Source organism: Metopolophium dirhodum, chromosome 6 (genome assembly GCF_019925205.1).
Source record: "Metopolophium dirhodum isolate CAU chromosome 6, ASM1992520v1, whole genome shotgun sequence".
Lineage (NCBI taxonomy): Eukaryota > Metazoa > Arthropoda > Insecta > Hemiptera > Aphididae > Metopolophium > Metopolophium dirhodum.
Genome location: NC_083565.1, coordinates 3,091,938 through 3,109,826, shown reverse-complemented (window position 1 = coordinate 3,109,826; position 17,889 = coordinate 3,091,938). Strand labels below are relative to the sequence as shown.

Genomic DNA, 17,889 nt, shown 5'->3' with positions numbered 1-17,889 from the left:
ATTATAATGTACTATAACAGACTATAAGACGTATGAGGAACCTGTAAATAAATATTATATTATATTATGCGACTGGTGTACGACTTACATAAACGCCCACAGATTGTTATCCTCGGGAAACAAGTGACACGACAGACCAAAACACGTTGCTAGATGTAGATTCGTTTCGCCGGAATTTAGTCGCACACTCCACAGTCCACAACACTGTACGCACTCGGCGGCCATCGTTTTCTTTTAAGACCAACGGAAAATATCGCGGTTGGCCAATAGCGAATAACTTAAACCGTGCGGACGGAGATGATGACCTTGACTGCGGTATAATAATGTTTGCCCCATCGACCGCTGACCATGTTGCATACCGTAAATATACGCGGATACATTTAGTCGCGAGCTGGTAACCGCGATATTTTCCAACGTCGGTCGGTCTGTCATGGAAGAAACGTGGTTGTCACCGACTTCTTATTCCACGTCCACTGTGCCATATTTAATTCTCGATACGAGCGCGTATTTAATCATGGTATACTGCACTTCGATGACATTCTGACGGAACAAGTTTTGTATATTTTGTATATTATGTATATTATGTTCGTGCCTTATATCATCTACGGTGGTCCTAAAAATTCGCATCGTCCGTTTTCCGAGGATTTTGAGTCAAAGATAATGCATAAAGATTCAAGGTAAGACGTATTCAAAGTTTCATATATATATATATAATATTATTATTCACAGGTTTTTTGTAGGATTAGTTTATTATTCATACGCTTCTACGACCGTTAATTGCGCGTTATTAGTTATTTCAAATATTATATTCATTTAAATGTGCGTACACAGTTGTTCACATAGATAAGTTTTTAAAATCCTAGTTAAATCGTATTAGGTATAAGTATTAAGTATTATAGCAAAACATAACGCGCTTTCAAAATGATATATTATGTGTACATTGTATACCTATGAAGTTTTCATGAGGATTATCATTTATCGTCGCTTCGTTTATTGTGTTTACATATCATTTTAATAACATAAGTAAATTATATAGGTATGTAAAATTCTAGGTGGAATAGTTGTTATATGCTTCAAATGACGATTTTTAATGAGTTCATTATAAATTATAATATATAATATATCAAATAAGTGTACAGCTTAAATATAAAAGACAGCGGAGCGTGCTTAAATAATCATTCTACGTGTATTATATAAAGTATAGTTATTTTAACCTTGTTAGAGTACATATTATGAAAATACCTGCAGTATCTAAACTAACATATTATATATAGTATAGTTAACTAGAAAATAACCCCGAGAAGCGAATAGTAGATATTAATTACTGCAGAGAAGTAGATATAATTCAGTATTTTCGTACCCCGGTGGCGAATTAATGATTTTTTTTTTAAAAACCGCAATTCATTGAAATATTTATAATTGACAAACTTTATTTTATCTTCACAAGTTCCATTAACTATCGTCTAAATTATTTGGACAAAACATTATGTCTGCGTTACGCGTTCGTCATCTATAATAAGTAATATGTATTAATGTAAAACGATATAATTATACCTAACACTAGGTAAACAGTATGATATCGCAAATACGGAATAATTAGGATAGAAAATAGTTTTTTGTTTATTTTGTTTAGCTAATAAATTTGGTATTTTTCGGTCGGTAATTTCTTACGATTACCTACCTATCCTTTCCCCGTCCACCCGATCATACTTTTCCTAAAGGTGGGTCGGCGGACGGGCGTAATTTAATAACACGCCGTCGTATGCAATTTAGTGGCCGACCGTCGTTTTTCAATGTTACCGACAACGCCGCCGCTGAGTTCACGTTTTAGCGGTTTGTCGGCGAGAGCAACCGACCACCCGTCAGCGCGTGTGTGGGTGTTTGCGCGGCCGCGCGCGAGAGACAGAGAGAGGTGATCGATACGCGCGCGCGCGCCGGTCGTCGTCGTCGTCGTCGTCGTCATCACCGCCGCTGTAGTCGCCTCGCGACGCGCGTACGCGCCGTAAACACCCATCGCTGCTGTAGCCGCCGCCGCTGCCTCACACGACTCTGGCACACCGCTACCCTTAAGTCCACCACTCCTACACATTATAATACATATGTGGGTCTTAATGTATGTATATATATACGCGGCCGACAGCCCCTTCCCGACCGAAAACCTTTTCGGGGGTAGAAATTAAATATTAATTCGGTTAGAACGCTCGAGCAGCCGCGCTAAAACGATTAATACGTTTCATTTAAGCCGATTAACAGCGACGGTGGTGCGCCGAGTTTTTCTCGCCCCATCGCTGCCGCCGCCGCCGCCGCGTGGGGTCCACCGACACCGTACAGCGGCGGGTGCTGTGCAGGCGGAAGGACGTTCAGATTTTCGGCGAGCTGCAGAGAGCGGACCGATTGCGATTTTCCCGGCCACGACTTCCGGTCGTAATCACGTCATTCGGCCACCCCTGGCGACAAGCCCCGGCCGACCCCGGCGACGGCGATGACGACGTGCAGAACTATAATAATATGTAGAACTATAACCCTGAACTAGGGGTATAATAATAAAACATATTATGAATAAACCACTTCGAGTTACGAAACTGGTCTTGTAGGTATATTATAAACATAATATGATGATGGTTATTTTTGTTATCGCCCATATTATTATTGTCATCGGTCATTGTCCTGGGGCATTATCCAACCTGTTTAAGCACCGATCTGTTGGAATTTTTAAAAGCATTTTTTTTGTCTTGACTCATGGGGGATGGACACCCTAACTGTTTCATATATTTCCCCTCACTCACCAACCTCCGATCATCACTGCACTACATCCAAATCCTACCACAATATTAATGATTATCTTTATGTTATCATGTTCAGGACTTTATCCTATATTCAATTATTATGGTTCACAGTAGATTTTTCATATAGGCACCGACCTTACGAAACTACTCTGCATAATGTGTAGAAATCAAAATGTTCAGTCCAAATTATGTATAAAGTTCATTACAATGAGAACAAATTGAAAAAACTCCACGTAACAGTTTATTGGATAATATACAACAACTATTTTGCATTAAAAACAGCCGTTGGTATAATAGGCATATATATTACAGCATGTAAACTTTATACCACAAAAAAATGTATAGGTATAGGTTAAAATAAGGTTTTAATTATAAAAACTGTTTGAAAACAATGTCATCATAAACTATAAGTCAACAATATTAACGTTTTCAAAGAACGCTTTAAGTAATATTCGATAAAATGATATTATAATATTACATTACCTACCAAAAAAATGTTAATGTCTCTATGTTTGGTAAAATCACCGAGCTCAGTGGTGGAGAATATTATTGAATACCTATAATAATAAGAAAATCGTTGCTCTACAATTTCTCATTTCTACAAATAAAACATCAAAGACAGAAATGTTTCCGAGTACGCAGTTCAATTAATTAGAGTAAATTTTAGATTCATTTAATAATAATTATTCTGCCTAGATAATTATAGAAAATAATTATGCTTTAACATACATGCATGCGCTTTTTTTGAAGTTCAAGTACCTACCGTGTACATTTTAAGAAAAGAACATATTATTAAAGTTTAACTGTTAAATCATATTTAAAAGCGTGGAACTGTATTTCTTTATTAAAATATATACGACTTGTGTACAATACATAGTATTATTTACTCCATGAGTAACGTTATTAAATATTACACCTTGTTTTAGTCAATGATTAATGTACATTTTTGTTTAAACAATAATTTGACCTATATACTGTGATGCAAAAACTAAATAAGATATTATTTGCTATGCTTTTTTTTAAAAAACATTTCTATCAACGTTATGTGTTTATTTTTACCTCAAAAACCATTTCTAAATAACAATGGGAGAGTAGATTTATTCAAGAGTGAATTTGTTATATTGCAAAACAAATTGCTTGAACCATTGCACCATATGCTTTTAGAGTTTTAGGTATGTTTAGCGAGAATAAGCTTTACATTTAACTGCACTTTAGTCGAATTAATGCTTCTCAATACTCCGTCTGGCATAATGTGTGTGCTCTGAAATAGTATTACCTACCTGCTTTCGTTTTATGGAAAATTAAATTCCATTAAGGGGAAGATTTTAATGGGTCGCATAAAAATCTAATAATAAATAAACGAGAGTGAAATGAAGTCTTTTATTATTTGCTTATTTTCTTATTGAAGCAGCGTCTATACGTGGGTGATATAAATCCATTCAAATTTGTCGAATGAACTCCAAGTAGATAGAAAGAGTATTGCGTAGGGCCATTAAACTCTGTGCTACACTGCTACGCTACTGTCTATTAGCTGAATACAAAATAACTAGAATATGAATCAGTTTATACGATGCAAAGGAATATAACTTATACGAATATTATTATTATTTGCATAAAATACGACTTTTGGCATCGTCCCGAGAGGGCATCGGATATAAACACAAAATGGTAGAGTATATTATTATACGAGTTTATACCATAATTAAGTACGGCGATATGGATAGGGAAGCAATATAAACTTGTATAGGTAGTACCTATATATATATAAAACTATTCTCGGTCGTATAAAAACTGAAAACCCTTAAAAAGGTAATGCCACCAAAGTCCCTGTCATTTAAATAAATTAAGGGCCACGCTCAAATGAAATTAATTGGCATGCAAACTTGCAAAGACAACAAGAGTACAACTTTATCATGAAGTATGAACTATATTAAGACTATCAAACTTACTATTTATGTGTCTTCCTCGTCTTCCTCGTCTACTTAACACTAAAACTATAACTCAAGTTATCTAATAAGGTTAACATTTTTATAGTCATTTATTGTGATCTAATCAAACAACAAAAATCGACACTTTATTATTACAGTGAATCTTAATGTTTCAACTTAGACTACAGTAGTTATAGCTCTCCTAATAAAAGTGAAAAGAGTTCGTAATTCGTTAAATCATTTTTTTTACTATTATAAATGGGCTCAACACAAACAATCATTTTGTTTTTAGTTATTATGTAACTATGTAAGTATAACATTTTAACAGACTATACTAGTATGATGAAATATTTGTTAAAAATTAAATATTGGGATGAAAATAGAAGTTTTAATTGTATGTTTTGATTTTAAGTGTGAGATCAGTCTATTGATCAATGATTAAATAATGAAGATTATATCATGGTATGATTTAAATAATAAGATAGATTATACATAGTAAGATTATCTTATATATTTAATTTGTCCTGTTAAAACGAGTTTTTTGTCCAAGATGTTCATGATTACAACTAGAATTTCATTTATAAACTAAATAGTACCAAAAATGCTATTAGTCTGAATAGTAACAAAATACTAAATCAACGTCTTAATTTTCAAAAAAAATTTAAGTTACAATAATTGCCTTATTAATATTAACATATTAATTATGACAAAGATTGACACTCTTGTAATCGTCATTATCAATCTGGCTGATATATAGAGAAAATGACCGTTATATTGTATTCCATTCTATTAGATAAACCTTATAAACTCTATATCAAGTAGATAAATTTATAGGAAAATTAAAATTATGCATTTTGTAGCATGCAATAAAATCGATTAAATTAAGTCAACATTTCTTTGAGAACGTTTGGGGTTCGAGAAAAAATAAGTGTATACAGTTACTAGTTAGTAATAATCGTGTAATGCCTGTTAGCCAACGGTTATAACATAACGAGAATAAAAAAAAGACATTATATAGCATAACTTTGCCATTTAAAATGGGATGGGCCAGCTTTGTGCTCAAACGAATAAAAAATATGTAGTGGATCATTTGACTAACTAAGATATTACATTTTCTCAGATTATATTACATTAAATTTAACATTGAAATAATCTGCATCGTAATTGCGATTTACGAGTTCCTAGTTCAGTACATTCGTACAAAGAATTAATTTCCAAATACTGATAATCGTGGAGTTATACTTAAATGAAAAAAAAAAATGTTTTAATATTTGTATAACAATTAATTACATATTTTATTGATATTTTGTTAAAGTAAACATAAAAGTGCAGTATTTATTTATTTAATTTTCGTTTTTTTTCTTTTAAGGTATTCCGATTAAAATGAAAAAATAAATATAGTTAAACGTTGATTTTTTAGATTCTGAACAAAGCGATGAATATATTGTTTTTACAATGATGTGTGTTTTTTTTTATTTTTTTTGTGTCTGTTTTTTTTTGGAGGGGGGGGGGTGGTTAAAAAGTAAAAATTTCCTAGTAATTTTCCAAAGTGACGTGAAAAACAAAAGAAAAATTAAGGAAAAACGGGAATTTTTACGCAAAATTTATTTTTGAGAAAATCGATTTTGGTTAGGTTAGGTTAGCAACTCTAAAACAAATGACCGTAGGTACATGACATTTTGACTGAATGTTTATATTAGTATTTTCTATAAACCATTACATTTTCCAAATATTTTGACTTATTTTGAGTTGTTTACGGACATTTTCAGTTTCCATTTTTTTAGCTTTTTTTTCTATAAATATCAATAACATTTTATTTGTTGGGTAAAAAAGCTTGAAAATTTAAAAGAAGGCTCCTAGGTTATTGTTTCGAAGGCAGATGAAAAAAATTAAAAATCCTTAGTCACAGTTATTATTTATAAGCATTTAAAGTTCAAATCTTTACAAAATACGGAAAAATCACGAAAATTAGCAAATTATTTTGAGTTGAAAATTCATAAAAATTTTACTTTTTAAATCTAAGATTTGAAAATGTAATACAAGATTTATAAGTTTGTCTACCTTTATCAAAAAAAAAAAATTTAGCATTTAGCATAAAATTTTGAAAATAATTTGACTCTTTTTTGGCTGTTTATGGACATTGTCAGTTTTAAATTTGTGTAGTTTTTTTTCTATAAGTATCAATAAAATTTTATTTGTTGGGTAAAAAAGCGTGAAAATTTAACGCAAGGCGTCTGATATATTGTTACAATAGCAGTTCAAAAATATTAAAATTACAAAGGCACAATTTTTTTTTTTATAAGCATTTAAAATTCAAATTTTGACAATATTTATCAAATTTATAATTTAATAATTATTGTGTAGATAAAAATGTATAAAATGTTCAACTTTTATAGCTAAGGATTGAAAATTTAAAACAAGATTCCACGTAAATATGTTATATTATAAATATTACTTTATTCACAGTTATATCATCAAATATTCTTGGTATTATCATACGCTGACGGTCTGTTTTCGCTCAGAATCGTTTTTTCTTATACAATGATATTATATCATTGAATTCAAATTTAACACCATCCATTACAGTGACCCAATTGTAACCTACTGTACAGCAGAGTAACATCCACTTACCCACCTTTTTTTTTTTTTTTTTGGTGTTAATAAAATAGTAGTAGATAACACATTTTTGCAGCACCTTTATATATTGGAAAATCAATAAGTAGTTATAATAAAATCACGAACATAAATATTATATTTTCAAATTGATCAATGTGTTTTGAAAAACACATCAAAATAATAAAATAATTGAGTAAAAATAATAATCAAGAATTTAAAAAAAAAAAAAAAATATCTTGGCCATTTTTTTGTTAATATACGAATATAATATTTGTTTATTTATTCTGATTTCGTGATAGTTTTAATACTTATAAGTTATAACAAACCTAATATAATAAAACAGAAGATAACATTTTTAATATTTCACTTTAACTGAATTAAAGTTTTAAATGTATAAGTTGTGTATACTGCTGTTATGTTTAAAAGTTAAAATGTATATTTTAATTTTAATTTTGGGATGTCCAGATGAATGCATTTTAATATAATGAAATATTTGTTACAATCTCAGTAGTGTAACTGCGATATCAACTTTTCAGTGAATAGGGTGGGAAAGGTAGTAAAATCGTCTCTTATCTCATTGTTCATTTCCATGTTAACGTTCTCTTTTCCCAAACATTAAACAGCATTATATTACAGACTGCTTATTGTAAATGCAATTCCTATAGAAAAATATCAATAATATATTTAAATATTCGCAGATAAAAATAATGAGTTTTGACTAAAAATAAAAGTCATAAATTAATAATCATTTCCCAACTGACTGGCATATAAAATAATAAAACACTTTATTGTCACTAACAAATATCATTAAAACAGAATAATTTAATACATTAAAAATTGTTAGCTGATTATATTCAGAGGACATGATAACGTGTTATACCTGTATTAGTTGTATTCTTCTTAGTCCTTACACACGTTTAACACTAAACTGACGTTCATCAATAATGTTTTTAGGTATATAATTTCATTTTACTAATTATTGTACATTTGCCTGTTGTAGAACTTAATAACATGGACATAATTTGTGATCATCAATTGGTGGGTATATACAGTAAAAACGAATTCTGAGAAATAAGTATGAACAAATTTAAATTATGACAATTGTTTTTAAAGTGGAAAAACCGACGAGAGGATTATGCTTCTATCTAGTTTGTGAACTACCTAAAGATTTAATTACTCTAACATAAAAAATAACAAAAATGTTTATCGATTATTCTAAACGTTAATTGACTGTAATAATTTATGTTAGCATAATAGCATGTAAGATGTCCGGATGAGACAATATATATATATTATAATATGAATGTGCCGTGAATAAAACTTTAAAAAACATAATGCATTTAGGTGTTCAACAATATTTATAAAATATACTAAAACCTTAGATTTTGATATCATAATTTATGATTATGCAATCTAATAAATTATTGTTCTGAAATAAAATATTTTGAAATAATTACATGAACTACATTGAATATTAGGTACTTATTAAAGTGCATTAATAAGTAATAAGTAATAACATACAGACAGAGAATACAATTAAAATTAATTATTCTTAATAATACTTAAAGATAATGTAATTTATTAAAAATACGATTGTGCGCGTTGATACATACAGTTAATTGTCGAGTTATGATAAAAAAAAATTTACAAATGATAAATTGATGGTTCTAATAATTACATACCATGTTTTAAAATGCATATATCTACCTAGACATTAAATTATATTATATTTGAAGCCGAAATATATTATTGCTTGAAACCATAAATAACAACGACAATTATATTACATGATTAGTAAACACAAAGGGTTTTAAGTCAGTAAAAACGGTCATCCACCCGAGTCCCCTAAGTATCGTTATAAACTATTGTACTGTAATACACCATACAGAAAAGCAAAAGCTGCAGATGTTACTGCCAGGTGTTGACCAAGTTGGCCGCGGACGACCCTAAGTTCTTGAATCGCTGATTTAAAATTAATTTACAATTTATATGGATTCTTGTGTGGTCAATAAAATATATCATGCTTGTATAAAATTCAAATTTTTAGTAGACATAAAGTACCTAAGCAATTATAGTCCCATCAGAATGAGTCAATTGTGGGTTTAAAAAACAATGACTAGTATCCATCGGAGGAAAAAAAATACTCCAACTGACAAATTTAAGAAAGTCGCACGTTTGCGACCAGACGTCTCAAACTCTCAAACTCTATTATTTTCTCACGACACATAGTATAGCTGGTATCTTGGCTAATGTTATTTAAATTCTTTTTTTTTAGGATCTACAATATATTTCTACAAATCAGTGGAATAGATACCTAATTAAGAAAATAGGTTTAGAAAATGTCTAATTAAAATTCGTTCTAAATAACCCACTAAATATCACGAGAAGCTAACAATTTATGTCGATGAGAAAGAAGTGGATATCGTATAATTTTACCCGATATTATGTCTATAAATAAAAAAAAATTCACAAATAAATTATATTTTAGATGTTGTTGTATAAAATATAGTCAAGTGACACTTTTTTTTAAGTGGGTGATTTCGGCGAGACGTAAAATTTAATAACTTAACACCTAAGTATTATAATATGAAACGCAAAAGAAATGCTAACATAAATTAATTTCATAATCCTATAAAGCGTCACATCTTAATATCATTTATGTCTCCACGACTTCGCATTAACAAATCCTGAACTCTTTGTTGTATTTATTACATTTCTGATATAGGAAGTATAACTTGGGTGATTTTGCTAAAAATGTTCCATCTAATTTGGCCATGTCTAGATTCAAAGAAGAAGGTTTACGAACATCAATGCGTTATTCCGTAATTTTCCAACGAAATTTAAAATTATTAATATTTAGAGTTTCGATACTTGTTGTAGCCTGTATAAGGTATTTGCTTCGTACAAACTACAAAAGTATACGTTTATAATATTATACATACATATACGGGATACCTATAAGTTAAACGATGTGTAAGATAAAGTTACAATATTGATTTATATTCGATACATACGTATATTGTTGTAAACGATGGCTCTCATATTATGTTAAGCATTTTTATTAAAACGAAGAAAATGTATAAATTCATATTTATACGTAGGTATTTCAAATAAATGTCTACAAGAAATAACAATTTGTGATTTGATATAAATATATTTTTTAAACAATTATGGGTTTAAGTAATTAATTATAAACCAAAATAACTTAGCGTGATGGTGTTGTTAAATTATATTTAATAAAACATACACGAAGTTATATTTTAAAAAAATTATGTATGTGGCTCTTAAATTGTAGGTACATTTTATATAAATAATTAATGACTTGAAAAGTTTATCTTAGATAGAAAGTTTTAATTTAAGAGAACATTTTATATTTAAGACCATTAAAAGCTTTACTAACTAACCTCCATAATGCAAATATTTTAATTTAACATAATGCATATGCTTGATTAAGGAAAGAAGTACCATAAAAAATTGTTGCATTTAGTAAACATAAATCGATCTCTGCTTACAGATCAAAAAATATGCATCCAAATATAAAACTAAATATTTATACATTTAAAAAATATGGAATATAGGTAAGTACTCCACTCATTTCTTTCATTTATGAAGGACAACTTAATTTTTAAAAATATGTTGAGGAATAATATTGTTATCTTATAATAGTAGTATCTTTCAATTGTACTGACTTCAAAAATAATAACATATATACAGTATCCGCTTTTCAATAATTAATTAATAAAACAATACAAAACCTAAAAACACGATACAATCAATCATCTATTGAGTATTGGTTTCAATTATCGGAATCAAACATTTTATACGTAATGTTGGTAGTTAAAGTTTTTGTGTTAAGACATCGATATGTCAAATTTGTACTATGCATCGAAGCATCTTAAAACTTCTGACAAAGATAACGAGGAAGACTAGTAGTTCTATAATCTATTACAATAGTAGAAACAAATATATTATATATATTTTTTTTTCATCAATTAAATTACAAAGATAAAGTTATAAACTTCAATATTATTGATTAATTAACCTTTATAAGCAAAGCTTGTGTTGAGGTAAATGAGTTATAACATATGTAGTTATAGTGTTATACTACAATAATTAGGTACTTAGAAATAATAATCTAAATTACTTAACGTTTTAACCTACCTATTACTTAAAACAAAACATAGACAAAACGACAAAAAGAAACATTACAAATATTATTTGTTTTTTTATTATAGTTTTTCTAACAAATATGCAAAAACAAATTTTTTATTATATATTTAGTGTTATTAGTGTTTTATTAACATTATTGTATTTAAATTTTTTTAACATTCAATGATAGAATGTTGAGCATAGTGGAACCTAGATAATCAAAAAAATGTTTACCGAACTCTTTTTTCGTGTACCAAACAGCAATGTCGTACGCTCTAATGTCACGCTTAGTGTATTTTTTACTACTAATTTTACATGTCGAAAATAGGATAACAAATTGTTTGTAAAATAATTTAACTGGAGGTACCTTAAACTGTTTATAGTTTTGTGCCATGGAGCCCGGAAGATATTTGTTATCCAAAAAAATTCTTACATTAAAAATGTTGTTGAATTTCTATAGGTCTCAGAGCATATTATGTTGAATGCTATTAATCCACATTGAAAGACTGACTTATATAATGCTTGGTAAATGGTGCGCGTAGTGTCCGTTGGTAGTATTTTATTAGTTTAAAAAAAGTATTTAATATAATAGACCTTAAACGCATTACTAAATATGAACATCCCAGCGGAAATTACTATCAATAAATATACCTATATACCTATATACTTAACTATATTCTCCTTTTAACTCGTTTAATAATTAAAACTGTTCAAAAAGTAATCATTACAAGAATGAATTTTGATTTTATCAACAAAGGTAGATTACTAATAGACAAATCGATAAAAACAGTCTTACTGATAGTCAGAGACGCTTTCTATTTTTTTAAATTATTAATATTCTATTTACACCTAATTCTGATGGACTTTTGACAACTTCCCATGTGTTACTAGAGAAGAAATTTCCATTACTGTATAAATGATACATTTAAATAAGTGTTCCACTTGTTTTAGTTTGGTGGCATTTATCACCCGAACCAGTGGCGAGAATAAAAAAACATAATTTTATTATATTTAAGTTATTATCATTATAATATTGATCATGCAGATATAGAAAAATAAGTATAAATTTGTCTCAAAGGAGGATCAATCACATTATTTCTCCACTTTGATACACAGTCCGACAACTTCGCACATAAAACTTTAAATACCTAGGTGTAACTCATAAACTACTGGTCCCAAATTTGATTTTTACATATTGAAATATTTGGAATAATATTCTGCTTTAGAGCATAAAATTAAAAATGTATCATATTGAACTAAAAAGAAATGCTTAAAAATATATAAAGATATAAATATAATTTTTCTGTTTTTTTATTACCTACCTACCTACAATTATGTAAAAAAAATATTTTCAAAAACATTAATAGTTTTTGAAAATGAGTGGCTAATGATAAAAAAAACCACTCTATATGCATGTAAACACGCAACCAATCATGTCATTAAATTTGTTTATTTAGGTTAAGAAAAAAATAATGCTTAACTGATTATCAAATCATTTAAGTTAAGAAAACATTAAGATAAAACGAAATAAAAATAAACATAAAATATATAAATTTTACTAAATTACATGTGTTTACAATATATAAAGGAAAAACTATGAATTTATCATCAACAAATATTGGTAAAGCTGTCAAGCATTCAGAAAATTTAAAAATTTTATTTATTAAAAATACATTTTTAAAATAGAAATGATTTTTATTACTTGGTATAGACTGGGATAAAATAGTTAAAAATACTGTGAATATTTTCATATTTGAATTTTACACATTTAATTTATTTTACAAACTCAATGGGAATATTATTTAAAATTCTTAAAATTCTCTGAAAATATAATAAAAAAATATTTTATTTTATCCAATGACTAAATCAAACAATTACTGGCAGTTAAATTTAATTTCATTGAAATTAATTAAACTTAAAAAATAATCAAAAAAGGAATATTATTTATTAAACACATGTGTTAAGCATTTACCTAACTCTAAAATGTACTCAAAAACTAGGTTCAGAATATTATTGTAATATCATAGTATTGTAATTATTAAATAATATAATATTATAGCGTTAGCTGAAATAACCAAATGATTTTGTAGAAAGCAATTTATTTATTTTTAATTTTACCTTTGTGACTTCAACGCATCTGGTATAAAATAAGCTTTTCGTTCATAATGCATTATTTTTATAGTTATAAACGTTAACGTTAAGTACCTATACACTGAAGCACAACTGTACATAATATAGTTCAGTAAGCAGTTCATATATATTCGCACGATAGTGTTTCATCGAAAATTAATTTATTAACACTGTCGTTAATTCGACCATTAACACCGCGACATTTTTACGTTGCGTTCGCGATGTTAATTTAATACATTTTCGTGCATATTTTTAAAAAGATAATATAATTTACTGTTTTTAAATGTACAGTCTTTCTAAGTCATCATTCCCCTCTAACCGATTTAATTTTTTTGCATTAAAATAAAATATAGAATTCAAATAGAGCCAGCTTATATCGATAGGGCAAAATATTTAACAATTGAAATAAAGAATGATATATTTTGTTGGGAATCATGTGTATTTTATTATATATCATTATATCTATTTAACTCGGAAATCCTTCTCCCTTTCGGTTCTATGCATCGACTTAAGTGACTCTATTGCAGCCAAATAAAAACAATTAATACCGTATAAAAACTCAGTCTTATATAAACTGTATAGTCCTTATATTTTTATTCTGTATTATGATAATATCTAAATCGCTCATCGTAAGTGTTTATCGAACAGGAAGGTATTTTTCTTTCATAAGTATGAACACAAAAACACTCCTATATTTATTTTTAGATTTTGTTTTTTTACTATAAGCAAATAACAGAAATAATATTAATCATCATCATTACCTGACGAGACCGCAACCGGCCAGATGGACAACATGAACACCAACCAATACGCCATGTTCGTTTTTATATTTAACGTCGTTTGCCAGTCATTTGTTTTGGTGTCATTATCATAACGCTATCCCTGGAAAGCAAAAATACATAGATACTTTTAAAATAAAATTTTTAAAGAAAAAACTGAAAATTGTTTGCATTAAATACTATATATTATTATAGACGCAATGATTCAATGAGCATTTTTTTCCGTGTCATCTAGTTTTCCATGAATGTAAACAATAATAATTTTAAACTTTAATTTTTTTCATCCAACGCATATAGATTTTTCTATACTTCGATGAACCGGTCGGTATACGGTCCAGTTAGTGTCGGTAAATATAGTAAGTCATTTCGCGTTTTATATTATATTATTATAAAAAAATATAATATCGAGTTGTGCCGCTTCCAACTTGGAACAATGAAATTAATGAACAACAGACATCATCGTCTGAACATAACTATATAGTTGCGCACAGTCTGCTGCAGCTGCCAGCAACTGTGAAAACTTTCCGCTGCGGGATCGAGACAATTAAAATTTAAAATAATATTTAATGCGGGAAATCTTGATCTCTTGATGGAAACCTGATTGAAAAAATTATTTTCTTCGATGTAATCTATTATTATTATCGTTAAGGCCGCCGCAGCCGGAGCAACTTTTCGCGAATCGGTTGCGCCCGGCTTAATTAATCCGATATTATATACATAGTATAAACAGGAAACCACCACAACCACCACTACCATCATCCGTCCGCGAGTCAGTAGAATTAATTTTTCTTTTTTCTTTTCCCTATCCACTTGTACCCCTTTGGTTTTACTGACCAACCGACCGACCGAACCGAAATTCGTTTTGCGAAATAATATTCTCCCAGTCAACGTTAATTGAGTTACACGCCCTTATATAAAACCATATTACATAATATATTGTATAATATATATATAGTATATGTATATAATACGAGTATATACACACACATATATAGTATATGTATATAATACGAGTATATACACACACACATATATATTATATGTATATACGAGTATATACGCGCACAACACATTACTCGCCGACAGCCGCATAAAGAATAATCATCGGCCGCCGTTTTTGGCAAATGTTTGAGCTTGTGTGTGTGTGGGTGTGAGAGTGTGTGGGTGTTCGAGAGTATTCGCGTATTATAGTCGTTGCCTTTACCCCGCCGCCGCCGTCGTTGTAAACACCGCCAACACGCCTCGGGAATCCAACGGAATGTCAATTAAGCCGAATTAAACGTGGTAGACCGCTCGGCTGACGGGTCACGCACTACGGGCAGATACACACGCACGCATTACCCTCTTCGCTGGCATAAATTCAATGAAAGACAATCCCCCCGTGCAATGACTGACGACGAGCTCGTCCGGAAGTACGCGCACGGCTCCGCCGGATCTTCCCGACACTATATATATAGTATATTATATAGATATGCATAGTATGTATATAATAATATGAGTACATGACTGTAGTTGTAGTCGTATAAAGTAATATATAATAATAATAATATGGTCCGTATACGTTATTTAACGTGGGTTAAGGGTTTGAACAGCGAGACGTATATTTTGTCCATTCATAATAATATACCTACTAAAATATCCTCGATACGCGTCAATTTTGGGTTTTTTAAAAATAGGTATATTCAGTGTTCACACGTTATAGTTGAGATCGATTTTATGAGTACCTTTTTTATCAAACATTTTGGATATAATACAATATTGCGATTTTCGATTGACCAAATTCCGTGTTATTATTATTACGATCTATTCATCGAACTCAGGTTTATTACATAACTGGAGTATAAGCTGATCGCAATGCAAAATAGTCTGAACGATCTTTTTTGGCTATACATGAAAAGCAAAACAATTGGGTTCAAAAAATCACGAGACGAAATGGATTTACAAATCCATCCTATATGCTTAAGCATAAGAACATATCTTGACAGTCGAATCAAGTGAGATAATAAAATTGTATTGAACTGATTGATTTGCTTAATAAAGGGGAAGGGGAGTCCACCCTAATGTCCCTTCAAAATATATAGGGTTAGTTCTAACAGCCAAATTAATTTTACCCTATTTACGCCCACCATGGTTAAATCATTGTGACGAAACTCTAGACGGAGTATAATAACGCACGTCATACGGAAATTAGTCTTGTGCGCCACTTGTATATAGGACGCATAATAGACTCGTCAATTATAGGCCGGTACGCCGCGGTAGAACGATAATTATTATCGGAAACGAGACAATCGCGGTTAATATATTATACGAAATTCGTTTACGCCGCACAACGACGTAGGCGGTATATATTATAATATTATGATCAATTCGAACGATTATATTTTTTCTAGACTGTCAATTACAACAGCTGGTCTCTTATGCAGTTATATATAACTACCAGATTTTTTCATTTGCTACGCCACAACGAAATTAATACATGACACAAATACGGAATACTTATTATAATATTATGTATATTGATAGTCGGGTTGATGACGAGTCCTGAAAAATAAAAATGAGTTTGCTATCCAATTATACATATTTTAATATATAATTTACAGATGAAGGTTATATATTATAATGCATCTTATCTCCATGTAAACGGAATTATTGCTCGGGAGACAAGACGTATAATATTAAATAACCGTTTTGAAGAAAAAAAAACTGATCGAATTTATCAGATTATAGTGCACGACAAAAAAAAATTGAAATAGAACAGTGATTACGACGACGGTAATAATAAGTAATAACCAGAATGAAAGGGCCAATTCATGAAGTGGAAAGCGTGATAGGGTGGACAACGCGTGCGGGGTAGCGTTAGAGCGTGGTTCTGGTAGGTGGATGGGGGTGGTGGACGTAATATAAAATATATATATAGGGTGATCAGAATTAAAATGCAAAATTGAGAAATACATAAAATTTAAACGTAATATAACAGGAAAACAGATTAATCACAAATAATTGATAAATTTGTTTTTAAAAAACACTTATCACGGTGTAAGCTTTTGAAAATCATGTGAGAATGCGTATTTTTTTTTAATAAATACGTAGAGATATATTTTTTAATAGACTTATGAAAGAAAACATATTTTAACTGTTTGTTTGTTGTCTGAATATTCTAAAAGAAATAATATTAGAGTTAATACTAGACATTTAATCAAAAGATTATATTTATAATTTATGCGTTGATCAAGAAGATAAACAAATTCTCAATTTTAAAACTTAATGTAGGTCCTGTTGTAAATGAAGAAAACTTATCTACTTAAGTGCATTAGATGTTTAATACAATATTGAGTATAATATGTAAGCACCAAAATATAAATAGATATTATTATGATATGACGTATGCCATAATATACCGTATACAAAACAAAATAAGTTTTAATTATTGTTATGCGTTTGAATATAATTAAATAATATGTTTCAAGATAAATATAAAACAAAATTTAATTTATTTTAATT

At 29.4% G+C, this 17,889-nt stretch overlaps 1 protein-coding gene across 4 annotated transcripts in view; it reads right to left on the bottom strand.

The window, feature by feature from the left end:
- The window catches only part of LOC132946375 (uncharacterized), a 183,490-nt gene that overhangs the window by 59,639 nt on the left and 105,962 nt on the right, over window positions 1-17,889 (bottom strand). For all 4 annotated transcript variants that reach the window (XM_061016353.1, XM_061016354.1, XM_061016355.1 and 1 more), the window contains one exon: window positions 14,371-14,491. In XM_061016353.1, the coding sequence (XP_060872336.1) occupies window positions 14,371-14,425 (55 nt within the window). In that variant the 5' untranslated portion in view covers window positions 14,426-14,491. The remainder of the gene's footprint in view (window positions 1-14,370; window positions 14,492-17,889) is intronic.